At 40.7% G+C, this 26,647-nt stretch overlaps 1 protein-coding gene across 1 annotated transcript; it reads left to right on the top strand.

Annotated features, from left to right (window-relative positions):
* The first annotated feature begins 572 nt into the window (after positions 1 to 572).
* zic2a (zic family member 2 (odd-paired homolog, Drosophila), a) lies at positions 573 to 3,951 on the top strand. Its single transcript, XM_028591494.1, has 3 exons — positions 573 to 1,545; positions 2,717 to 2,880; positions 3,061 to 3,951. Exons 1-3 carry the CDS (start codon positions 573 to 575, stop codon positions 3,253 to 3,255), a joined length of 1,332 nt encoding a protein of 443 aa, XP_028447295.1. The 3' UTR covers positions 3,256 to 3,951.
* Positions 3,952 to 26,647: the final 22,696 nt, after the last annotated feature.

The raw sequence follows: 26,647 nt of genomic DNA, 5'->3' as shown, positions 1-26,647 counted from the left end.
TGATGAGGCGCAGTGGCCAATGAGACTGCGAGGAATGAATGAACGGGTTCCAGTTAAAGGGGGCGGAAGAAGAGGTTGAGCCAGTCCACGGAGAAACAGGGACCCTCCGCGATAAACACAGGCGAGCCAGAGAAATAAATACATACCCAATCGGCACAGCGATTTTTGAGATGATCCAGCTACTCTCGGTCTGTGCACGCAGAGGACACCTAGTAAGATAATTATTTAATTCTTCGAGTGCATTTTAACGCAGCCAACTGTCGCAGTCAAGAGAAGAGGACACGAGGAAACTCTTCACTTCATTGCATTTGGATTTTTGAGGCACAAGTTAACTAGAAGTAAATTCAGTGTTCGATAAGCCGAGCTGATTTATTTTTTTTTCCTCATGAGCGGAGCAGCGTTTTGAATCACGCCTGATATGGTGTTTCCAAGGTTGGAAGTTGAATTGTTGCTTACCAGCATAAACATTTGATTTTGTTGTTTAACTTATTCGCTACAGCCCTGCGCTGATTTAAACAAAAATAATAATAATAATAAAAAAAAAATAAACAAAGAAATCGCTTTCTGAAATAATGTTGCTGGATGCTGGTCACCAGTTCCCCGGACTGGGAGTGGGGTCATTTGCCAGGCATCACTCAGCGAGCGAGATGCAGGAGAGAGACTTGAGTTTGGCACAAAATAGCTTTGTAGACTCCGCACACATGGGTGCGTTTAAGCTGAACCATGATCTCTCTCCGGGACAGAGCTCTGCCTTCACCAGCCAGGCGCCGGGCTACCCCGCTGCGGCTCTGGGAGCTCACGCCGCCCATGTCTCGTCGTATGCAAGCTCTCCTTTCAACTCAACCAGGGACTTTCTCTTTCGTAGTCGTGGCTTCGGAGAATCCTCTCCGGCTAGCAGCCAACACACTATTTTTGGCCCCACGGCGGGATCCCTTCATCACTCCCACACAGACACTCAAGGCCACATTCTGTTCCCCGGGATCCACGACCAACATGGGTCCCACGGTTCCCCGAATGTCCTCAACGGGCAAATGAGGCTCGGACTACCCGGAGAAGTTTTCGGACGCTCCGACCAGTACCACCAGGTTTCCAGCCCGAGGACCGACCCGTACTCTGCCGCGCAGCTCCACAACCAGTACGGCTCCATGAATATGAACATGGGGATGAACATGGCAGCCCACCACCACCCCGGTGCCTTTTTCCGCTACATGAGGCAGCAGTGCATCAAGCAGGAGCTCATCTGCAAGTGGATCGACCCCGAGCAGCTCAGCAACCCAAAGAAGTGTTGCAACAAAACTTTTAGCACCATGCACGAGTTGGTCACGCACGTCTCGGTGGAGCATGTCGGTGGACCGGAGCAGACCAACCACGTCTGTTTCTGGGAAGATTGCGCCCGGGAGAGCAAACCGTTCAAGGCGAAATACAAACTGGTGAACCACATTCGGGTGCACACCGGGGAGAAGCCTTTTCCATGCCCCTTCCCCGGCTGTGGAAAGGTCTTCGCACGGTCGGAAAACTTGAAGATACACAAGAGAACACACACAGGTAATTATCACTGTGAAGGCCTTTTTTTTAATTGATTTTATTTGAATAATAAGATGTATGTTATTGTTGTTAATAACCCGGCATGTGCGTTTATTTCGCTATTGTAAACATGTGCCTGGCCAAGAGAAAGATCTAATTATTAGTGGCTATTTTAGGCTGCTAAAGTAGATAGTATTTGTAGATACAGTCAAAGTAGATTTAGGACCACATCCAGGAGAGCGCAAATCCGTTTAAAATAGCGGAATAATGTCTTTATTATACGGCTACACCAAGCACTTTTTTTTTTTTACAATTTTCCTCGCGTAAAACATTTTCCAAACGTGTAGACAACAATTTAACAGGCTCTGTCGATGTTTTTACTGTTAGGAGTAAACTTTAAAAATGGGTCAAAGGGGACAGGGGAGCGCGTTGCGTGCAGACAGGCTGGTGTAGTAAATCATATCAATTGGTTTAGTGTAGCTTGTTGTCGATGCTGCACTTTTATAGCTCCCAGGATCTCCCCCCCCACCCTTTTCATCTAGCTTTTTCATACTTTGTCCTTAGAGAAATTATTCCCACTTATTTTCTAATCGATGTGTAATTCCTGTTTGTTTAGGAGTTGTGTGTTGTGGTGTAGGTTAAGCCGAGGACAACACCAGTAGTTTAATGCCTTTTGTTTTCTCATGCGTCCCTTTGATAGGAGCTAAGGTGCTAGACAGGGCCATTACCAGCCTTTCACATTTGGACTTATTTTCTTGGGAAATACATTATGGTGCCGTGCCATGAAATTGGTCAGGTGCTAATTAGATTTTTATTGTCTCCCAGCAAATGGTACGCCTTCTGTAGGCCTACTGAGGACGGCCTTATCCCCCTCTCCCACCCCCTCCAAATCACTATGCGCATTATTCATTAACTCCCCCATCTCGTTTTAACATACGCTTTAAACTTTGAATGTCACGGTTGGGATTGCGCTATAAGTTGTTTTAAAATGTGTTATTGATTGCTGTGATTTTAAGGGAACACATTCATACTGTAAACAAAATTTCTGCATTTGAATTTTATTTTACGCATCCAATGAGCTGCACAGCTCCTTGTTGATTTACACTCAGCCCGAGGCATCGCTCTGTAAATATATATACTGTATATATAGCATATATATGTGACCACTTTATTCTTTTTTTGTTTCCTGCAGGAGAGAAGCCGTTCCAGTGTGAGTTTGAGGGCTGCGACAGAAGGTTTGCAAACAGCAGCGACCGAAAGAAACACATGCACGTTCACACGTCGGACAAGCCTTATCTCTGCAAAATGTGTGACAAGTCCTACACACATCCCAGCTCCCTACGAAAACACATGAAGGTAAATACGTGTGTCAGGAAATGTGTGCTGATTAGTTAAATGTGTGTGTCAGGCCTCTGTAATGTTTATTAGTAACACATTTAATTGTGTTTTATGTTGTGCATCATTCATTCCCAGTTCAATTCAAAGGGTTTTCTTTATTGCTTCATGGCAAGTACTGATTTGTCTTATTTTCTCCAGGTCCATGAAGCCTCTCCACCAGCATCAGACTCATCACCAGCAGCCAGCTCTGGTTATGAATCCTCCACACCTCCAGGCCTGGTGTCTCCCACCACCGAGACCCAAAGCAACACCACCCTGTCCCCAGCCTCAGCTGTGCACAACACCACCAGCCACAGTGGCCTATCCTCCAATTTCAGTGAATGGTATGTTTAGGACTAAGCTGAAATGAAGCAACACACACTCATTTCATAGCACTGGACCATTCAGCAGGAGATTGGGACACGTGCACACAAGAGGCACACAAACATTTGTTTATTTTTATTATTTTTGATTTGCCAGGGAATATGACGATTACCACAGAGGAAATTATGTATAATAGTCGCAGTGTATTTCATATTGTAAATAATTACTAAAAGCCCACTTTCCCATTGGTTGTGATAGTTTTTGGTGTATAGATGTTCCTTCAATGGTAGCTATTTCTCTAACTGGACTTTTAGTGCACATATTACAATAAAATTGTACTATACTGTTGAATATTGTGATCCTAAGGCAAATTGATTGTACTATACTAAACATCTATAAACTGGAAAGAGTGCCAAAGTTAACATTTAACTCAAACAGACCACAATATTATGCTTGTGAATGTATATTTTAGTTTGCTGGGCTTAACTTGTGATGTTTTGTGCTTTGCAAGTTTGAATTGTGAAATACTATCTGGAAGATTGTGAGGAAAATAAACGTTGTGCCGTTCAATTTTCTGTAAACCCTTCCTTTTGTAAATATCAACTGCCATATTTATCCATTTGTAATTAAATTATGGTATTTACTTGCTACAGATGAAACAGTATTTATAAAGAATGTTTCTTTACTATAAATATGTAAAATTACGAGCTAAACCTGGGCAGTTGTTTCGTTATGTGCTTTTGTTCAAAGTTTTAAGAGGTGTTTTCTTCCTTATTGTGATAAGAATTTTACTGCATACAAATATAATAAAAGGTGTTGCAAGTGCTAAATATTTCCTTTTCCTTTTTCATGCTTTCTGTTTTGTTGGCTTCTGGTGCAGTTTAGTGAGGTATATTGTTTCGGAGGCATTTACTGTTTTGGTATTATTCAAGCCCTAAATTACATCTCAGACTTCATAACTTAGTAGTAAAATTCTTTTTTGTGCCCTCAATTTTTGTCCTTAGGCTAAAGGACATTGTGGTGTTTTACCTCAAGCTTTGCAAAGCATGCTTACAGGCCCTAAACAATGTGTCTGTTGTGGTGCTAAAATAAACAGGAGATTTGGGAATCTAAGTCAACTGTGTACACAGTCAGAATATTCTTGGAAGAGAAATTATACCTATAACAAGGAAGTGCATTCTAGTTAAAACAATTTGTTGCAGTTTGAAATATTTTAATTGAAGTGAAGAAAACCCAGCAAACTCAGCATTTTCATTCTGCACACTCAGCACACAAATGCTTGTGTGCCTGCCAGTCTGTTCATTTAGAGAAGAAACTGCAAAACTTTCTCTTCCATATATCATATCTTGTCATTTTATATTTTCCCAGGTCAGTTACTGAGTGCATTCGAAAAACACAGCCCATAAATGTGTCCCCTCCCCCAAGCTGGACAGTTCACTGCACAGGAGCTGGTGAACTTGAACTTGACTCGGCTTAGTATAGTCTCTGAGAGCGTCTTTGTGCTCTAGTTGTAACCTGTTATGGGAGTTGGCCATATGTCTCTGTAGTTCTGTTATTAATTTAGATGGTTTTGAAGAACGCTTCAGGCGTGTTTGTTTTAATTTGATGCATTGTAGTGCTGTGAGTAAAGATAATGGCATATATTTCTGTCTGCGAATGTGTTATTGCTCATACAGATCCGAGGCTCTGAAGAATACATATTATATCCAGGTAGGTCAAAATGAAACATGTTATGTTATTTCTATTAAGCCTAATAAATCCACATAAGTGTTTGTCAGCTGGTTGTTGGTTGTTTTGCGAGACGCTGGCCTCTGCTAAGTGCGCATGCTTCTGTGTGAATAAGTTGCTGTCATTACTGTTATATGAGTCGTGCTTTATAGACGTCCAGGAACATGAAAACATGTAGTGGGACTTGCTGGTGATGGTGAATTTGCGCTGCAGGCCGGCTTTCCGCTGCAGCAGCAAGTGGCACTCTGTCTGTCTTATGGAGCTGATTTGACTGCAGGCAACGTCGTCACCCGTTATACAGGCTACTCACATTACTTGGCTCACAGAATGATGTAGTAAATAAAAAGGTTGGTAGGATCTCCAGGGAAGCGGTGCTGATTACAACCAGGCAATGATATCAACTAAAATAAATTAGAACCTACTAAAAACGATCCCCCCCCACCTCTCTCTCTCTCGTTAAAAATCCTTTCATAAGTTTCCCTTGGCAAGTACATTTACATTATCAGCCAATCAAAAGAGAGCAAACTCTTTTTGTGCGTAAACTGTGATGGGTGTATCTCTGTCTCAGAGCAAACCATTGGTTTATATGCAGCTTATTTAAGCGCTTGAAATCACCTCCTAATGCCCCCTTCGGTGGCTGGCCCGGTGACCTCTCCGGCGGAGGAAGGTATGGCCTGTGGGGAGTGGGAAAGGTCAGCTCCACACAGTGTGTCGATGCCGGTTCCTGTTCGGCTCCAGCTGCGCTGATATTGATCCGCAGAGAAGGAAGCACTCTTTTTTTCTCCCTCCTCACAGCTCCTTGAACATTGTTGCCTGTAGCCTACTGTAAGGATACTATACTGTCAGAGCACACAGCCAACCTGCCTCACTGGGCCTGGAGCTTGTGTTTTTCAGGAGTCACACTTGGACTCAGGCCAAAGTTCAGGAGGAAATCTTCGAGGTCACGTAATAAGTTCACTGAGCAATATGAACCGTTCTGCATGAGTGTATCTAAGGTGACGTTATTACGCAGAGGCTGCAGGAAGGTAGCACGGGACAACAATATGCATAAAACGTGCTTATCCACATTTTGAGTAATTAGTCCCCCATCTTTATCTAACACACATCCTTCATGGCGTTGATCAAATAAGAGAAATCAACAGGGAAGCAGCAGGTTTTTACCTGGATTCATGACCTATAGGCCCTACTTCAAAAAACAATTATTTTTGTATTTAGTCTGTAGCAGCGCAGTGTGTATTCGTTAAATAGGCGTACAGCATGAGCATTATTTGAGAATCACAAATATTGTTTGTTATTTTACAACTGTATTTACCATTATCAATGAAGATATATATATATGTGTGTGTGTGTATGTGTGCGCGTGTGTGTGTATGTGAGAGAGAAAGAGAGAGGAGCGAGAGAGAGAGAGAGAGAGACAGAGAGAGTGAGAGGGAGAGAGGTGGCAGCATGTCGATATTAGGGACAACATTGTTTAAATTAAGCTTCACTAGTTGTAGTTTACGAGCTAAAACATTTTCTGTGTCAATTGAGGTTGAAGTTTGAGTGAGAGGGCGAAGCAAGGAGCGCGAATGATTGTAGGCCTCCAGGGAATGAAATCAAATCAGTGCGTTCAAGGGATGCCGCACATGCAGCGCGCGCGTGTGTTTGCGCGTCCTGGTCTGTAGTACTTGTTGGTCTGCATCCACAGCAACACATCAGACCTGTCATTTCAGGTGAATGTATCTGCTGTATTGGCTCAATGTTCGCATCAGTGATCAGTGTGGTTTTGGCTGTGTTTTTATATTGATGAATAATTATCTCTCTCTCTCTCTCTCTCTCTCTCTCTCTCTCTCTCTCTCTCTCCACTTATTACACACACACACACACACACACTCTCTCTCTCTCACACACACACACACACACACACACACACACACACACACACACACACACACACACACACACACACACACACACACACACACACACACACACACACACACACACACACACACACACACTAATTGTGTACGGTTGACTAAAAAAATAAAAATCTTTATTGATGTATTAAATTGTGTGTTTTTGCATAGGCCTAAATATTCCTCATTTCAACGTGTAGTGGTTGCAGGCCTAAGTTACCTTCATAATTCATCATGGCAACACAATTGTTTTTTCCACATTTTGTTTGTTTTATGTTTTATTTTATTTTTTTTATAAAATCTGGTGACAGAGATTTTACTTTTTTTTAGACAGCCAAACTTGACTTGCTTTAAGATATGAAGCGATATAACGCACATTATGAAGGTTGCGCAGCTTTTAAGGACTAAACAGGTGGCTTACTGGGCTTCTAAACGACACCTTTAATAATTAAAGAAGAGGTAAGAGGTATAATTACACAATGAATTATTACAATGCAAATAAAAAAACGGCCTATACAGTGTATCAATACAACAAGGAACTGAGATTATAAACATGACTTCCTGTTTTAAGCAAACATACACGTTTGTAAGGGCCAAAATAAATTCTTTGCAAGTCAACGACACATACACACAAAAAGATTATCATGGAATGAATTAGAAAATAAATATTGCACATCAATGTTCAACCTATTTCTCCTGGCAACGCAAATTCGTTCTATTTAAATGGATTACATTACACGTGATGTTTTAGACGATGTTAAATCGACTTGCTTTTAGCAGGCCTTTCTATTTAGCTGTGTCATTATGAATTATGTCAATACCGTCATTTAAATTATGGAGTTTAAAAAAAAAACATGTGCCTTGTTTGCGCACTTTAAATTCGTATATTTTAAACCAAATTCGTTTCTCAATGTGATACTTCCCAAATGGGCCTCCTCCGGAGAAATACCAGAGACACTGTGAAGAGCTTGTCGGCAACCATGTTTTGAAAGAAAACTTTTAAAACAAACGCCACATCCTCTAATTGAATTCGACCTGCTCTAATGAAATGAACGTGTCCGTTCGCCGGCCTTTGTTATTTATAGTCACACAAGTATCCCTCAAAAAGCGGGCCTGCTTGCCCAAACCACATTTTAATATAGGTAATACATTTTACAAAATATTTCGTAAAACTATTCAACAATAAATTCATTTTTTTTTTAAATAACACAAAATGTTACAAACCTATATCCTGTATCAACACAAACCTTAAAGAAAATTTAGATTTTTGTTTTGGCCTGACATGAATTAAAGTGGCTGACTAAAATATTTTATTGTAATGATTATGTCACATGTTTATGTGACAGGGCCTTCATGATAGTCTGTCTGTCTGTCTCTCTCTCTCTCTCTCTCTCTCTCTCTCTCTCTCTCTCTCTCTCTCTCTCTCTCTCTCTCTCTCTCTCTCTGACTGTCTCTCTCTGTCTGTCTGTCTGTCTCTCTCTCTCTGTCTGTCTCTCTAACTCAACAGTTAATAGAGAGGTCAGTATAGTATGCAGACCAGTATAGTGTAGTTTATTACTAAGTGAAATACATTATTAAAATATCAACATATTAACTTTAGTGTAGTGTGATATTTGCATTATATTTATTGTTTGCTTCTTCCTTTCTTTCTTTCTTTCTTTCTTTCTTTCTGTCTGTCTGTCTGTCTGTCTGTCTGTCTGTGACATGGCTTATGTTGTGTTTGTACTGAAGTCGATGTACAGTCTGCCTTCCTGTGCAACGCAGCCCCCATGGCCTTTCATCTGAGTTCAGCGGCCGCCTTTCTCACACAGATGAATGTGTTTCTGTGAAAGAGGCGGAATGGCTGTCACTTCTCCTGGCACAGCAGAGAAACAAACAAAACCCCCTACTCCTTTAAGGAAGCTGGCGCAGGCACCTCCCATTGGACACAAACACTACAGAGTCAGAAGCACAAATAGCCTCAAAAGCTTAACACTCTCCCTTTCATGCAGAAAGCTTGGCATGACTGGTCCTCTCATGCACACAGAGAAACACAAAGTGGAGAGGTGCAGAGTAAATGACATACTCAAGCTTGACTGAGATGTGCTCATTGTTGTGGTCTCCCCCAAAAAAGTGTTAGAATTCATCTAATCCCTCACAAACTCAGCATCCTCCCCTGCTGTTGCTTTTGCAGTGAGGTTCTCAATATGGCTCCGACACAACACCATGCCAATTCTCTTATTTGCCACAATGGGTAATGTGCTGTTAATACGGGGCGTTTTCAGGTAACTCTTTTCTGCTGCAGCCAAAGTTCTCCCAGACAGGAGCAGGTGTACCATCAAAGACCAATTATCTGCAAGCAGAACACAAAACCAACCAGGCACACAGTAGCTAATATCGCTTTGCTTTAAAAAAAAAAAAAAAAAAAAAAAAAAAAAAAAAAAAAAGAAGTGTATTCACAGTTTATGCACATCTTTGGTTCACTCACACTTTATCTGGAACATGTGGGAAGTTGATGTGAGAGTGCAGAAGAAAACAAACTTGTCAGCCCCCCCCACACACACACACACACACACACACAGACAACATAGACTTAGACTTAGACGTAGACTTCCTCTTCAATTCAAAACCACACTCAGCCAAGGAAATTTTCAATTTCCTAACACCTGTAAACATGCTGTTTTACCTCAGCTCCTTTGATCTTCAAACAGGCCAGAGCTGTGCCCTGGGGGACACGGTGCAGAAAGGTGACTGGGTGGTGTGTGTGTTTTCTGTTTTATGGGGACTCTGGCTAGTAATGGAACATTCCTCTTGGCCATTTTGTATTTCATATTTTACTCTCATTCTGGAAAAGTCTGCCATACATTCTTCGCCGAAACAGTTCAAGTTCAAGAGGCTAAATCAGGCTCAAACTAGCATGGTTGAGTTCAAGTTTAACTTCATTGTTATGTGTATTAAAAATAAAACGAAATGCTTGTGCTCAGCGGCACTCTCTGCTTACACAAAGGTAGGTCACACATCCCCTGACAACAACCAAAGACAAACATTACACATACGCAATATACAGTAGAACATACAGTGAAACATTGCAGCATCAATGTGCGACTCAATGGTCAAACATGGAAATCACTGAAAACTAAATTACAAAGGGCTGCTTGAGCTCCAAATTCATTATTTCAGTTTTACAGGAAAACTAAAAATACTGCTAAAAGACTTACACGGTCAGAAAAAATATATTTGGCACTTTTGATTATTGGCATACTTGTTTCTTAAAGTTGAAAAAATAATATATGAAAGGAAGATAAGACCAAAACAAATGAAGTGTGAGACAGAGTGAGTACCAGAGCTTTGTTTTGACACATTATTGGCTCATTCTGTCTAGTGTGAAAGTGTGATCGTGGTGAACAGCCCATCATCATCGTCTGTGAGATGTTAGTCGATATCCTCATTTAAAGAGACAGCATTGATAACACATTAAAAAAAGCACATTTGTGATTTGTATTATGCAGGTTGCATGGTGAACAGCATTTGATTTGTTTTCTCTGACAGGGACAACAAAACATTTATAAAGATGTGAAGATGTAATCTGTAAATCAGCTCTCGTGGTTGATCTTCCTGTCTGAACATTCATTGTGACACATTAGAAAAGTTTCTGAACAACTGTTTTTTTTTTAACTATTCATGCCAGTGAACCTAGGTGTGAGCATGTTGTTCACGCCCCCCTCCGCTGTCACTCACATTCAATTCAAGAGTGATCAGAAAACAAGAGTCACTGCTCACATTCAAATAGATTTATATGATGTGACACAGGAATGAGTTGAATATGCCCCCCCCCCACACACACACACACACACACACACTAGCCTCCCAGCCATCTGTCACCTGCTCTGTTTTCTCTTCTTTTCAGAAACTGTTTATTGATTTCTCTCTAAAATTGTACAAGACAACCCTTTGACATGAGCTTAATCTAAAGCAAACAGTGAAGTGAGTTTTCAGTAAATCTCCCATCACTTTGAGATGATTTAATTTATGATGTGTTGTGACATGAATGTGTTGAATGTTTTATGTCTTAAAACACATCAGTGTTTAAAGGCTGTCTGACTTCCACAGGTTTATCTAATGAGACAGAAATGAAAGAGGACAGGGATCAAACCAGTTGCAGTCCCCATGATACCGACTCTTATTCAGTAAGTCATTATCACTCTGATCTTAACAGCATTTCCACTGTCTGCTTCTCTCCAGAGGGTTCCATTCATCAGGGGAGAAACAAACAAATAGCACACTGGTGTAGGCTTTGTCACATGCAAATCAGCAGTGCAACTGAACTTTTTTTTATTTACATTTCCATCAAAATCAGCATTTGGTCACTAGATTGATACAGGCTATTGATTGTATTTCTTAATATATTTCTGAATATTATATTTGATTGGAAATCTGAAGAGGTCAGGCAGTTTTTTTTCCAACTTCATTGGTGCTAGCCTTTCTCTGCAGGGTGCCGCTCAGATTGCACCCCATAGACTGTCAGTTCTCTCCGAAGAGGCTCTGTTGTCAGCCTCTAGAGTTCTCGAGTTTAGTGGGCTGGAAGGAGCTAATTTGATTGACTTTCACCTCCATTTTTTTTCACTCTCTCTCTCCCTTATACCTCGCAATCCCATGACAGTAAGAGACCTTTCTGGTCAGTGAGTGTATTGACTGGCAGTCAGTTAGCACTTGACATGTCAATGCCCAGTCCAGTCTAGTCCTATTAGAGTCTGGGTGTTTCTTTGTATTTCTCATTGACAGGATTGAATGATTTGCTAGCAATCTAACAGGTTGTGGCAGTTTTATCCATTGTGTACTGTAAAGGCCATGGTATGACTATAACAGTAGATCAATTAATTGAAAATAGTTTGTAATTTTGTTCTGTTACTCTCCTTTCATTTAACAGGGATGCATTTATAGCTATTTCAGAATAAAGTGCAGCAGGTCAAATAACAAATGCGCATTTTCTTGAATTTCCCTACCCTGATTGCATATTGTCATGCAAAGCTGTTACTTTTCCTACATCCACCTCCAATTTAATCTCAGCCATTTGGCCCTGAAATGTAAAACCTAGCAAAGTAAACAGAAGTCCCCAGTGCCCCCCAGGGAAGCTTATGTTGATAAAAGTTGCCAGATTCTTCACTTTTATTTGAGCAAACATTCAAAAATGTATATGCAAATGCTCCTGTTACTTTGCTTGTGATGTACTGCATTACTTGCAAACATACACCCACATGTAAAATAAGTTGCAATTCATTCTGTGAGAGTTTAAAGACCTAGTTCACCTTTTTTTTCATAGAAAGGCCAGTTACAATAGCTAAGGCCAAAATATTCTATAATATTCTGATGGATAGTAGTGTGTGTTACGTCTGTCTACATGTGTGATAAAAAGTGTCAGACACATTTGTCAGTGGCTTTTTTCTCTTCTCAGTGTCAGGTTTATGCATATGTTTTTTAAAAGATCCATATTTGTCTTGCACAACATGAATATAAACATGACTCCAAAAAATGCCTCACGCAAGGCTCTTTTTAGTGCTCTGCTGCAGACTGACATCCCCTCCTGTCTGCTGTTTTTCTCCGCTCACCTGCAAAGGAGGCGTTGATGGGTGTGTGATGCCCTGTTTCAGGAGTGTTGGCTAAGTTTACTTCCCACCTACAGTCTCCCGAGTCGGGAAAACTGAGGCTTTGCCTGCCCCTCTGGAACTCCCCCCCCTCCTGGTCCAGGAGTGCCATGCGGGAGCCCCTGTCCCACCAACACTTGAGAAATAAATCAGACACACTGTTGACAGCTGCATACAGTGAAGCAAGAGGATGGGGAATTACATTAAAAGAGTGGTATTCATGACAGATATTTTCACAGCTGGTGGAAATAAATAAGATTTGGAGGAGGACCGTTTTTAGTTGAAGGGAAAACAGTTTGCAGTTTAAACACACTCATATTGAATGAGAAATTCCCCAATGTGTTAAATATTTGGAAAGTGTCATTGCTGGCTGTTGATAAAAGACAATCCTGCTGCATCAGGGAGCAATGTAGATGGCAGATTGAGAAGGCATCCTTGTTTATGTCAGATGCACAGAGAGCTTCACTGAGAATAACAACTCCTCTTCCCTCCCTTTTAAGATTTAACACTACACATGCACAGCCTCTCGTACTGCCTTAGATATGCCATATTTAATGCAAAGGCTATAGACTGGGTGGTGTGAAGCTAAGGGTGGAATTACTAAAGCTTTAACGCTGATACCTTTGGGACTTAGGCCCTAATCAGGTGGCTGTGGCGACAGAGCCCAGGGCAAGAGTAGAATTATGATGATTATGGCATGTTAGCACATGTCTGAGGGTGTAGTGGACAGACAGATGAGTTCATCAGTGGCAGGGGTAGCTAGCTCCCATGCTGATCAGTAACTACCACCCGGCCCTCACTGTGTCCCTATGCACGGTGGCCTCTCATTAAAAGTGAAGGGAGATTAATGGTCTAGGTTTTCTTGCAGAATGACTTTAAAGCAACACCAAAACACTTTTCCTCTTCGGTCCTCCTACAAGTTGGAAGCGGAATTGTCCATTACCGCTGTCGTATGTCTCATTCGAACTACAGATCTGCTACCCGATCTGGCAAACTTGCATAGTGCGGTTATAGGTGATAGAGGGCTGCAAAGCAAATGCAGAAGTGCCGTTCGCCCTGTTATGAGTTGGCAAACCACTGAAATGATTTTGGAAATGTTATTTTAAGGTACAAAAGAATCTTTGGTGTTGCTTTAAAGCGAACGTTGCATGATTGATATTTGTCTCTGTATATGTTTAGGCTTCTTGACATTTTTGATGTTTGAACTATGAACTTCCCAGCATGTTATACTGTCCTTTAAGGTCACACGTCACAAGCATGCACTAAATAAAAAGCCTTTTCCATAATTTGATTTTGACTTTGTAACATGACTTTGTTATTAAAAAGCATAATGAAAACAGATAACCTCTGGGACGAAGGCTCGTCAACATTGAGCGGTTCACTTGTCTTTCAACATGTGTGTGAAAACATTTCATGCTTTCTGACCGTGTGTGACCCTGCATTGTCAGAGAAAAATGCACTGTAAGCTGGTAGGCTTGTCAGGCCACAGTATGGGGTCCTTACTTGTGCTATAATCCCAGTCATGGCCTTTTAACCCTCTACGGCTCACCATTCTCTCCACTGCTCTGTCCTCTCTCTGCACCTGACAGTGGAACATGAAAAAACAAATGGAGACCTTGAAAACCATAAGGCGCTGCATGTTTGTCCTCTAAGGTGTGATTTTTTTGTACCCAGATAGCTTCATAGCCTGTGTTTGTTTGTAGATTTACTTGTGTTTTGTTTAGAAATGTAATATCTTGGCAGAGTTGGCTCTTCTAAATTCACATGCAGCCTGGGGATGATATTGATTTGCTGTTTGCAGAGTCTGTCTCATCTCTGATACAAGGGCTGCAGTTTTTATTCAGGTTTTCCCACCTGTCCAAAAGCCAACTCAAGAGGAGATCCTGATTGACATTAAAGTGAGTCTTTCGAAACAGACTTGTCTTTTACAGCTTTATCTGACTACTTTAAAGCAACACCAAAGCACTTTTCCTCTTCGGTCCTCCTACAGGTTGGAAGCGGGATTGTCCATTACCGCTGTTGTATGTCTCATTTGAACTACAGATCCGCTACCCGATCTGGCAAACTTGCATAATGTGGTTATAAGCCGATAGAGGGCTGCAAAGCGAATGCAAAAGTGCCGTTCGCCATGTTACGAGTTGGTGAACCACTGAAATGATTTTGGAAACATTATTTGAAGGTACAAAAGAAACTTTGGTGTTGCTTTAAAACATACCCTATTTGCAGAATTTCTAGGAAATACTTCATGAAGTCTGTATTTAAGCTTTGGAATGGATGCCTGATTGTCAATTACATTTCATTTTCTTATTCAAAGGTTGTATGAATTAAACCTTATTCTGAAATTACTTAACCACTCATCCATTGTTTTACATTAGACACTGATATAATAATTAATGTTAGGATTAAGATCTGCCATCATCATTTATTGCTCTCCTACATACAGCTACTCTGTGAACTTGATTTCACTTTTCTCTCTTAACTCCCACCATCCCCCCTACTTTTACTAATAAAGCCATCTTCCCTGCTGATAGAAAATTGTCAGTTTACCTCGAGCTGCAGGGGGGCTGGCAATCAGTCCTTAGAAAAGCAGTGCCAGGTTAACCTGCTGTGATAGTGGACTCTAGGGACGGTGCTCCACCTCTGCTTGACATGCAGGGGCTCTGTTCACCAATAAGAGGCATGCCCAACCCACAATAGAGTTGTTACCAGCCTCTTCAGTTTTACGTTATAAACAACAACCTTTTGGTCAGACCCGTTCATTCTTAAAACGGTTTCCTTACTTTTCACATCCTGTCTGATTGAATTTCTGGTTCTCATTGTGACAAGGATTGTGTACAGTATTTGTTCCTTTTATCAACGCTTTTCCTTCTACTTCCCTATTCATGTGAATGCTGGATTGTTTTGATTGCCTTGCTCACTTTTGTAGTATACCTTCTAGCTAGGCCAACAAAAGTACCACACTTTAGAGACACAAAGGGAACCTTTTGAGAGTCAATCTTGCCAATCTCCTAGAGGAACTGTTAATGAGACACTTATAGGGGTTTGGAAGTCTAGCATGGAGATACGCAATAGCAAGTCACATTTCTACACATATCCACTGAACTATAGGGCCAGGCTGAATATAGGGAATCGCATGACTTGAACAATAGACAGTGATCCAGAAGTGTTTCTTAACCTGAGTACTCCAAAGCATTTCTAATGCAGATGCTCTCTGAATCACCAGCTATGCAAAACTGTAAGAGCTTTGGAATTGGACAATTTGCCTGTTGTTGGATTTAGTATTTACATCACAATACAGCCATCACTGGGCCCACAATGCAAATTAATTTTCTTGTAGAGCATTGAAATGGGGAGACGCCAGAACATACTGTTGTGTTTGGTCAATTTATGTTTCTACAGCTACTGGGAGGTTGATGTGTGTAGCTGGCCTGGTGTCAATATGCAGTGGATCATCTGCAAGCTAATCACATTTTTTTCATGCAAACCCCTTCGTATTGACTTCACCACATTTGATTTAATGAAGTGAATTTATTAGACTGAATTGAATTTACGATCGCTTCAGATAGCAGGAAAATTAGTCAATCAACCAGTTTGCAATGTGTCACATTCTGCTTTGCTTCTTGTTTCTGTCTTTGTCTCATTCAACTATAGCTTACTTTTCTACACTCGATTAACAGCCATTGGATGGCATTTTTAATATAAAATGTCAAATTATTATCCATGCTACCAACAATGGCTCTATATGGCAATGTCAGTCGGGTGGTCGGTCCACCAATTTAGTCCATACTGAAATATCTCAACAACTACATCATGGTTTACCATGATTTATTTAAACATTCATGGTCCCCAGAGGATGACAAATTGTACCTTTCCTTTAGCGCCACCATGAGTTGGACAATTCCCTTTGTGGTTATCTAGCTTGACAACTAGGGTTGGGTACCGAAACGCGGTGCCAATAGGCACTGCTTCTGACGTAAAAGGGAGTAACGAGACCGAATAAGAATGAAAATTTTGGTGCCTGATTTTTTTTGCTTCCAGAAGCATTGCTGCACGGGACGCTACGTTACTGTTAGCTAGTAGCTAGATTAAACACAATGCTTAAAATGCTGACAGCTTACGTTAAGCGGTGTAAAGTGTGAATGCATTTTCCTGTAGAGGATTCCAACACCGGGACGTAACAGTCTGACTGCAGCTGCCGTTGTCGGAAAAACAACACAGATGGTGCGTTTACTTGAAACTCGCCAACTGTGGTGCATTTTAAGTTATTGTAAAATACCATTTTCCCATCTGGTGCTTGTTTTTTGTTGTTTACCAACAAATTACTGGGGAAATAAGTCATTGTTATAAGTTACTGTTATTACATTATTAATCAATCATTTACCATCATCATTTGACCATATGGCCTTAGCAATAAACAAGCTGTTCTTTAATGTCGCCAACTGTTGTTTTGTGCTCCTTTTTTATATGTGTTATATATACATTATGAATATATTATATATGTTTTCGGTTCAGGCACCCGTTCAGAAACGGTTTAGGCACCGGCACCGTTTTAAAAGTATCGTTTTAGCACCGGTATCAGAAAAAAACCAAACGATACCCAACCCTATTGACAACCAATCGATAGATTGTCATAATATTTGGTAAAGATACCCCTGTTGCCTAGTGGATGAATGTTAATGACCTTGGAAACTTTCCCTGTAGTGCCACTAGCAGGTCAAAGTTTTCCTTCATTCTGTAAAATATCTCAACATCTACAAGATAAAGTGGCACATTTTGTGTTTTGAGACAGTCATTATTCCTAGGGCCCAACTCCTAATGACTTTTCGTCTTGTACAACCATGTGGTCAAAATGTTATGTAAAACAAAGGACATTCCCATCAGACTCAGCAGCACTTTTGTTTGCTGCTAATTATTTATGTATTTATATAAGTTGTTTTCATCCATCAAAGCATGGTTGGCAAATGTAAGCATGCTAACATATTTAACTCAAATTAAAAAATAGTGACCAAACTGAACGATAGCTGCTAAATATCAATGGAAAGAGGAGGCTTATTTTTATATTTTACCACTCAGCAAAAAGACAAGTTGACAACAAGTGGCTCATAAAGCTTCTATACCATAATGCTGCTGCTGTTCCGATGCACTAGGTGATAGCGTTCCCAGGATATGCCTCCCCCGCGTGCTGTTGTCTGTCACTTAATTATCCTCCACATGCTCCTCAGGTATATTTGTTTGTGTGCATACGCAGCTAAGAAAGCGAATGCAGGTGTTGTTTGTTTTGCTAATTGTAATTGTTTTGTTTATGTTTGTTTATGTGTCGCTTATACCCATGTGGGTGAAAGGGATGCAAGACTACAGAGCGTTTGTTAGCGTTGGATGTTTCTTCTTATTTAACCATGCAACGATTGAATAAAATTGCCCTGAAAATTATATTTTCTTTCAAAGAACATTGTAAAACATAACATATGCCGTTTCTTTTTAGCTTAAATTGGAACATAGACACAGGAGGCATGTTGTTTTCTGACAGAAACAAACCAAAGTTATTCCATGAGAATGAACATTATGGATGCAGAAAATATACATAGCCTAGATACATACTTGTGCTTTCTCACTTCAGATAAATTAGTGTTTACTCTCTTTGGCCCCTGGCTTTAATTTGTGAGCGAGGCTGACCTGATACTGTGTTGGGATATTCATTGCTTCCCTTTTAGTCAATTCTTTTAATTATGCCATTCTGCCCAGGGTGCCAGCGCAGAGCATCTGAATGTTGCTTCTTCAATCTGCATGAATAAACAATGTCAGCAGCCAGGAGGACCCTAGATGACCAATAGACTGGTACATTAGATATACTTGCATGTGTTTGTGTGATTCCATGTGCAAGGAGCGGCGGTTGAGTTTCTTGGAGAACTAAGTTGATCCATGTGTGGAGTAAATGGCAAGAGGCCTCCTCTGCGCCACAAACTCTGCTAATTGGGAGGAAACAGCAGTTGGGATTAGTGTGGAGAGATGAGCGTGTAACCATTAAAAGGCTCCCCTACTTCTTTTTAGATGTAGTAAAACACATTGCTTTCACACTTATCAGTGACAAGATTTTTTTTTTTTTTTACTGTGTGTTTAGCATCTTTTGTGACATATGTGAGATCATGTAGTCCTCCTCTCTAGACTGTGTTGCACATCTGTATGTCCCTGCTGTTCAGTTCAGTTCACACATGTGCTTGCCTACACACAATTGATTTCCAGGGGGAAAAAAACAAATAGGTACATACATTTTTTTCAAACAGGTAGCAGCCAACATTAGTGACTTCAAGAGATCTTTTTACTTCAAAAGGTCAGATCTTGAACTGCAATGAAACAAAGTCAGTATAGCCCTTTTCAGACAGAATATGTTACATTGCTGGCTTCATCCATTTATTATAGTGATGATATATGTCAGACGGGACAGCACATTTACAGAAAGAGCTGCACACTTGTGCAATATTTGACACCTGGTGCGCAAGAATGAGCAGTGATTTAAAAATGTTATGATAGCAAGGAAAAAGAGTTTTCTGTTCCGTATCACTAATGGATTTCAGAACTTACTTTGCTGTTGAAGCCTTAATTAATGATGTGTGTGAGGGACTCTTCTCACAGTGAATCCACTCATACATTTGAATACATTTCATCATTCAACTTTATTTGAGAACATATTCTGCACCCTGTTTTATAACATCTGACAGTGCACAAGCATTGAAAGACAGGACGTTGGGTAACCTGGCGACATTCAATTCAGACGTGTGCCCTGTTAAAAGTGACACCAAAATGTTACTATGTCTAACCTAGTGAGGTTGCTCTTGTGACTTGTTGTGTGTGACATGTTAAATTGCCAACAGATTAACATAAATGTCTGAAAAGGGGATTATGAGTGTATTATCAGCATATAATTGATATTACACCACCTTGGAGCTTTTTGGCAGGGATTGAGTGAATCCCTTGTTATATAAATAAAGCAAAATAAACCGAATATCATCCTGATTGTTTCAGAACATCGTAACTGAAGGCTCTTGCCTCTCCAAAGTTGAAGGAAATGAATGAAATACAATAAGAACACAACTGTCGTAACAGGAGTATACAGTTTGTATGTTACATACATGCCTTTTGGTACTTGCAGCAATTGCAATTGAGTTGCATGCATAATGGATGATGGACATCATATTTGGTGGTTGGGAAAATGGTGGCAACGATTGCTGGGATTGGCCATCTCCCAAAAATCTCTTGTGGCTGCAACAACATGGAAGCTGAGGAGAAACAAGAGGCGGCGGAGGAGGTGGAGGCGAAAGGAGGAGTTGGAGGAGGAGTATAGAGGCAAGCACAAGCTGTGAAAAAAATAAAAATAGTCACATGGAAATCCTCACCACATAGTCATGCGTCAAGCCCACCACTGCCACCTACTCATTACAAAAGACTCATAAGCACGTTTGCCGTCTTCCTCCTCACTCCTCTGCATACAAAAAAGGTATATATTATGAGTGAATTTTAAAGGCAGAATAAATTATTTAACAAAACATGGGGGGATGGTGGGGGGACAACAAAACCACTGCGGGTGGTTATTCAAAGCAAAAGGGAACCGGGATGGGCTTGTGTTAACTGAGATTATGCTCCGTGGCTAAAATACAGTGCAGAAATTCCACTGTCTCTGGCTTTCATGTCGAGGATGAAAATGAGATGTGTTGAACCAAGACTTGTGGTGGTAACACGGTGATAAACAAACAAAACACCACATGAATACTTAATTAGTGCTTTGAGTGAAGACCTAATAGCATGTTTGGGTAGGTTTGGAGTAACCAAAGCCACTGCTTGGCCACTCTCCATGGCCTCATCACAGTTCATCATACACTGTGGCTTATGCACTGGAGAGACTCGACACCACTCTGTTACCATGATGAGCGACTCATGTGGAATTTTTGCAAATACAGTTTTCATACAAGCTTGCTGTTATTGTACCAAGACAATAAAATGTGTGTTTTGTCTAATTTGAGATGTGAGCTTAAAGAGTATTCGCTCTCCGAGGAGGACATGTTTGAATTGGTGGATTTGGGCTGTGTGTATTCTTTGGCTTTGCGAATATCTTTGTTGCGCTGAAATGGTCCCTAGGCTTTTTTTCCAGTTGGCAGTTTCCTGGGGGTGACTCTGAGGAACAAGTTGTGTGTGGCTATGTTTGTGTGTGAGCGAGTGCTCTTAATTCTGTAGCTGATTTTGAGCCAAAATTGTAATAGGGGTCTGACATCTTTGTTTTGTTTTTTGAGTAATTTGAACATCAGAGCGCTCCACAGACAGCTGTGAACCTTTTTAGTTTTTTGTGTTGTCTGTGTGTCTCTGCATATACTGTATACATGCACAAAATATCTCTTAGCAGAAAATGGAAAGGGGAATAAATAAAGAATTATGAAAAATAGATAAAAATACCATATTAAGAATGCTTCTAAGTTTACTGGTAGGCAGGCTCATCCTTGCTGCTTCTCTCATTTTGTAAAATGAATTTATGTTTAGCCAGCGTCATCATTGTTGTCTTTGTCAGTAGCGAGGAAATTCTTGTCAAATTGTCCGTCCTGCTTCTGTGAAGATAACCTGTCTCTCCAGAGGTGTTCTAATATGGCAGATGGTACTAATTATCAAGGGTCACACACTTGCACCCACACACACACACACACACACACACACACACACACACACACACACACACACACACAAAGTGTTTAAGGTTATTCATGGAGTGACAATACCTCTTAATATAGCTTCTAATATATTTTGTGAAAATCCTGCAGATGCCAGAGTTCACACGTAACAGAGGATGAAATTAGTTGATGATGCTGTAGAGAGCATGCAAGCATGCTTTTACAGCACTGGATATTTTCTCACTAGCCCTCAATAGAATTAGTTTAGTTCTATTTCTGTGCAAAGGCTTTCCGCATTCGTTATACTGCAATTTTAGCCACTCAACTTCTTGCACCTCCAAAGTAAAATGGATTTTTTTGAAATATTCTATCTCTGCTCTCACTCATACACTTGTACACACACACACACACACACACACACACACACACACACACACACACACACACAGTGTGGGGCATATTCTCGGCAGTGTTTAAATGTCCTCCACTTAACGGTGGCTGCAGTTCCTGGTTCTCTGCATTAACCTTTGCAGTGGTATTTAATTAAAGGTCCACACCTGTACCACCACCTCCTCAACCCCCCATCCTTCGCCCCCTCCTCCTCAACAGAGCCAGGGCTAACTGAAGGCATGCTGTACATCCGTGGCAATTAGCATGACCTTAAAAACACCATGAGAGCCTTGGCACTCACCCCCCGCACATTCCCCTTTGCCCTGTGGACCACTAGCTAGCTCTTCCTGTCCTTCTCTCTGACCCCGGTGTGCTGTGGCTATGCTCACACTCAGTGGGGTCCAACCGATTATTGTGGCCCCTCTGCTCCACGGGGCCCTGAGGGACCACATCAGGACACAGGTAGAGGTCATAGGGTCCCTAGGTTGCTTGAGGAAGCTTCCTTGTGTTCTAACCCCAAATCATCATTACTCATATGGGGAGCACAGGAGGTGACTGCTGGATTCAAATTGTTGCCCTTAAGGATGGCTCCACTTTGAGGCATGCTCAGATGCCTATTCTATCATCGGTAAAATGATTTGCCAGCAACGAATGCTTTAGCTCGCCTTTAGCGCAGAATAGAAACATTAGCCTTTTTAACAGAATAATCTAAACTCAAAGCTCTGAAAAGCTAGTAAGTAGACATCTGAACTTTTGTTACACATATTATTTCCAAAGGTCACAACTCTGTGCTACTAACGTGCAACAATATATAAGTTTTGGTAGAAACTCAATGCCTACCTTATTACCTTTTCTAAAAATCCTGTAAAATACTGACTGACAGCATATTTAATTCATTTTCACTACAGTATCCGCTTGTGCAATACAATATCAAGCTCACAGCAATTTAAGCATGATACAACTTTTTTATGTTTTGCCTCTCACAGAACTAAAGGTTAAGGTGAGGGAAATATTGTATTCTTGTTGTGTTTAAATATTGAAAAAGTCAAAAGTAATTTGAAGCATAAAGCAGGACAGAATTTTTAATTTAATTTAAGCCCTAATCTATCTCAACCAAAGAGTTTCTGTTGCGAAAAACCATCTGCGCTCAAACGTACAGGACTTTTACACGTTTAAAGGAAAACAGGGAACATTATCCAGATAGCAATTACATTCCCCCAAAAAATATAATTGGCAAAACAAATTAGTAGTATATGAATATAATTTGTAGTAGGCAGGGTTGAAGGTCAAGAATAAACTTTCATGCTCAAACATTAAGTCTCCTAAGCAACTGCAAAACATGTTAGATCATTTTATCGCATTGCTTTCTATTTCTCTGTAAAAGTCCTTGCTTGCAATAAAGGGTGATGAATGCCTGAAGTACATGGCAGATCCCCTTGGATTATGTTACAGGCATAAGTTGATCAGTGGTCATTCATACACGAGCAAATCTATATTACAGCCTGTAATTTAAAATCACATATTTGTCTTTTAACATATCTTACTATTGACTTTTTTTTTTTTTTTTTTTTTTTTGCTGTGTGAACACTTTACCTCTGTTTTGATGTATGGACCCTGATAGCCTAACTTTATGTTCTTCTGTTTATCTAAAGTGCAGAGACTGGCTATTCTCTACCTCCCATTTCGGTCCCAGCTTATAGTGCTGGGGCAGCAATAACAGTGAAAGCGCTTATTGACCAGATAAATGTCTTGAATAGAGTCACAAGCCCACACATGATTAGCCACTCATATGTGCACCCATGCACATATGAGTGTATGCATTTGTCCACACACACACACACACACACACACACACACACACACACACACACACACACACACACACACACACACATATACACCTCACTAGCGTCTGTGGACCCCCTGTGAGGTCAGGAGCACCAGTGCCCCTGTGGTTTTCTGCCCTATGGTGTCATGCTGGGCAGATATTTCTGTCTGCTTGGATGACTCCTTGACATGGTGTCTATTTGGATTGGCAACTTGTTTTTATTTGAATCGATGTGCAGCGCAGAGAAAAAAAGAGTTGACTGAAGAGGGGAGTGGCCATCAGGAGCGAGCAGCGATCTGACCTGACACGAAGAACACGGACTGAACATGGCGCCTGAAAGAGGTGGAGGGAGGAAAGTGCATCTCCTCAAATCACGGATGCCTTCATTTAAGACTTTGGTTAAGTTAAGAAAAGAACCATCATTGCTATCAATGATTAAAATGTTGTCTTGTAGATACTCCATTTATTATTTAAAATTTGCCTTCAACTGGTCACAAAAATACATACAAAATGAAAAAAAACAAATGAGCCAGCCTCCACATCAGAACAGAAGAGAAATTTGTCTTCTTTATTTTGTATTTGGATGGAATGAACAGTAAAAAAAAAAGCTGTTTTCTGCGGATCGCTTACCTGCCAGCACTGCCAAGGGAAGGCTAATAAAATGTCATCAGAGGGAAATGAGAGTTAAGTGGAGGGGAAAAAGCTGAATATTCACACTCATTTGGCTGACACCTGGGGGACTGCAGTCACTCATGGCTGCATTGATATGCATTGTATTATGTGTTCCTCACCCATTCACATTGACAATCAACAGATTTGACACCTTTGCTTTAATTTAATTAAAGCTGTGATTGTCAGTGTGAAAACTTGATTTGCACATATACACGCATTCACGTGTGTGCTTGCTCACCCACATGCACCAAACACGAGGGTCATTGTACAAGGAAGGGGACCAATTATTTCTGTATGGATAATTAGACAACTTAAATGGTCGTCCAAGCAGAGCAGGCGTGGTGAGAAAAATGTCAGGCCAACACATTTCCATTGAGTCACATTCTATATTCAACTTTGGAAAACACACCTTTCCTCAGGCAGACAGGGGAAGAGGGAAGATGCAAACTTAACCTATGTTGGTGTCTAGAGTAAGAGCATTTCCCCATTCCCATCTGGTGCCACAGTAGTCTTGCATTGCAACACCTATCTCCAAGGTCTGGCTACTCCACACATAAAAAAAACCTCTGGGTTGTTTGCCTCCTTGCATTGACAATCGTCTTGGGTGGCGCTGAGTTCTGGAAGCGACTATGGTGACTCTGAAAATTGTGGTCTTGGCTAGGAACTTGTTTTGGTGGAACATCTGCACCCTGCAAAAAAAAAAACACCAAATACAATATTAAATGAAGTTAACTGTCCACAATACAGCAATGCGAGCTATTTAAATTAGCTAGATACATGGTTATTTGCTCTTACCAGTTTATTGCCGTGTATACTTAGTCAACAGCAATCATCTCCAATCGGTCCCAAATTGTCCCAGTTAGATAGTAAATGCCGTAAAAGTATTCTTTGTAAATCTTTACAATCAACCCCTGAAAGAACCAAGTAGGCCTGCCTTGGTGCATGATCCAAATTTTCTTCAAAACTTACCATTTTCATGGTGTAGCTTGTTAGCTCGAAGTTTGAGAACGACAACACAGAGAGCGGAAGGTGAGGGACATGTCAGGCAATTATCCTTGAAATGTACTTCCGTTGATCCAGACTAGTGCCACAGTGGCCAAGGATCCACGTTTAAATGAATGGAAAAGATTAATGGATTTTGCTCTGGACCCGTGTGACGAAAAAAAAAGGAAGTAAAAACTTTGATATGGGTTTTCAGGCTCATTACATATTCCAGAATAATGAAAATGCCAATGTGGCATGACATAAACAAAATACATAAATGCTATGTTTATATGCAATGTTTAACATACAGCACTTTATGCAGCCAAGAGAGATCACTGAGCCATACATACAAAGGCAAAACAAACGGATCAAAGTATCAAACATTTTTCAAACCCATGTTCCATGTTCATTTTTAATCTTTGCTTAATGGATGGTCTTGGTAGCATTTGTGGAACATTAAAGGCCCCCAGAAACTAAAAGATACAGCGAGCTGATGAAAGTGTAGCCAGGTTTTTCTAAGCGAGGGGGATCCCTAAGCTATTTTCTTCACTCTCTTTCATTATAGACTGGTCTTCTAGACTTTAATGACAACACTGTTTTAAACACACTGATTTGTTCTCAGTTTGTTACATTTCCATGTCATCTCCGCTTAGTTCAAATAAACAAATAAATCTAAGAGCACAGGCTTTGCATTCAGGGGGATAATACTTCCATTTTGAAGATGAAATAACATGGACGTTCAGGGTTAAACTTAAGATTCAGTTATAGTTTTAAGGGACCATGCCGTACCTATGCCATAGCATATGGCAACTACAAAGTGTAGTTACGTAACTACACTTTGCTTTGGCTTTAGTGGTTGCAAAGTTACCACAATAACTGTTGTTGGTCAGCATGGGCTGCTTGAAGTATGTCTTCTACCTTTTTTGTTTTTAGATAATTGTTTTGGCTATTATTGATAGGACTGAATAAGTCAGGAAAGTGGGAGAGAGAGAGAGAGAGGGGGATGACGTGCAGCAAAGGGCCGCTGCGACAAGGACTGAGCCTCTGTACATGGGGCTCACGCTCAACCAGGTGAGCTAACCAGATGAGCCCCCCGATGCCTTCTACTTTTTAGTAAAACACATCATTTATCTGAACATGTATTCATGCACAATCATGCTTTAAGTTTTAAAGCATAATTAACATTATTTTCTAGTTATGTTAGGCATTCACAGTACTTGGTAATGGTTATGGAAAGATTGTGGTCTTAAACATTGACAAAGTACAGTGTATTTACTTTATTAATATTTAAATAAAACTACCTCTTCCTAACCTTAACCAAAGTTATTTTCTTTCTCTAATCACCCACTGCTCTCAGGATGTGTACCCTGGTCTCCGGTGTCCTGCACTTTGTTCACCCCATAATTCACCTTTACCCTTACAACAAAGCTGTAGCACCTACTTCACTCCAAAAAATAATGCCACTGAAGCAGCAATTGCATTCCTGTCAAACTGTATTTGGCTAAACAAATTAGTAGAATAGAAATGCCATTTCTAGAAGACAGGGTTGCTATCAAAGACTCGCCTTTATCATGGTCATGGTGACTTCTGACAGCTCACGTGCCCACAGCTGATACCTTGCACTCCTTACTTCTTATACCCCTCTCTCCA

The sequence above is a fragment of the Perca flavescens genome, chromosome 11 (assembly GCF_004354835.1).
Source record: "Perca flavescens isolate YP-PL-M2 chromosome 11, PFLA_1.0, whole genome shotgun sequence".
NCBI lineage: Eukaryota > Metazoa > Chordata > Actinopteri > Perciformes > Percidae > Perca > Perca flavescens.
This window is presented reverse-complemented; position numbering and strand designations above follow the sequence as displayed.

What these genes read in the sequence shown, in the direction of transcription:
- zic2a (XM_028591494.1), top strand. Translation starts at nt 573, where the DNA reads ATGTTGCTGGATGCTGGTCACCAGTTCCCCGGACTGGGAGTGGGGTCA. An exon ending in ACACAAGAGAACACACACAG is followed by an intron (nt 1,546 to 2,716) that starts GTAATTATCACT and finishes TGTTTCCTGCAG; the next exon opens with GAGAGAAGCCGTTCCAGTGT. An exon ending in CCCTACGAAAACACATGAAG is followed by an intron (nt 2,881 to 3,060) that starts GTAAATACGTGT and finishes TATTTTCTCCAG; the next exon opens with GTCCATGAAGCCTCTCCACC.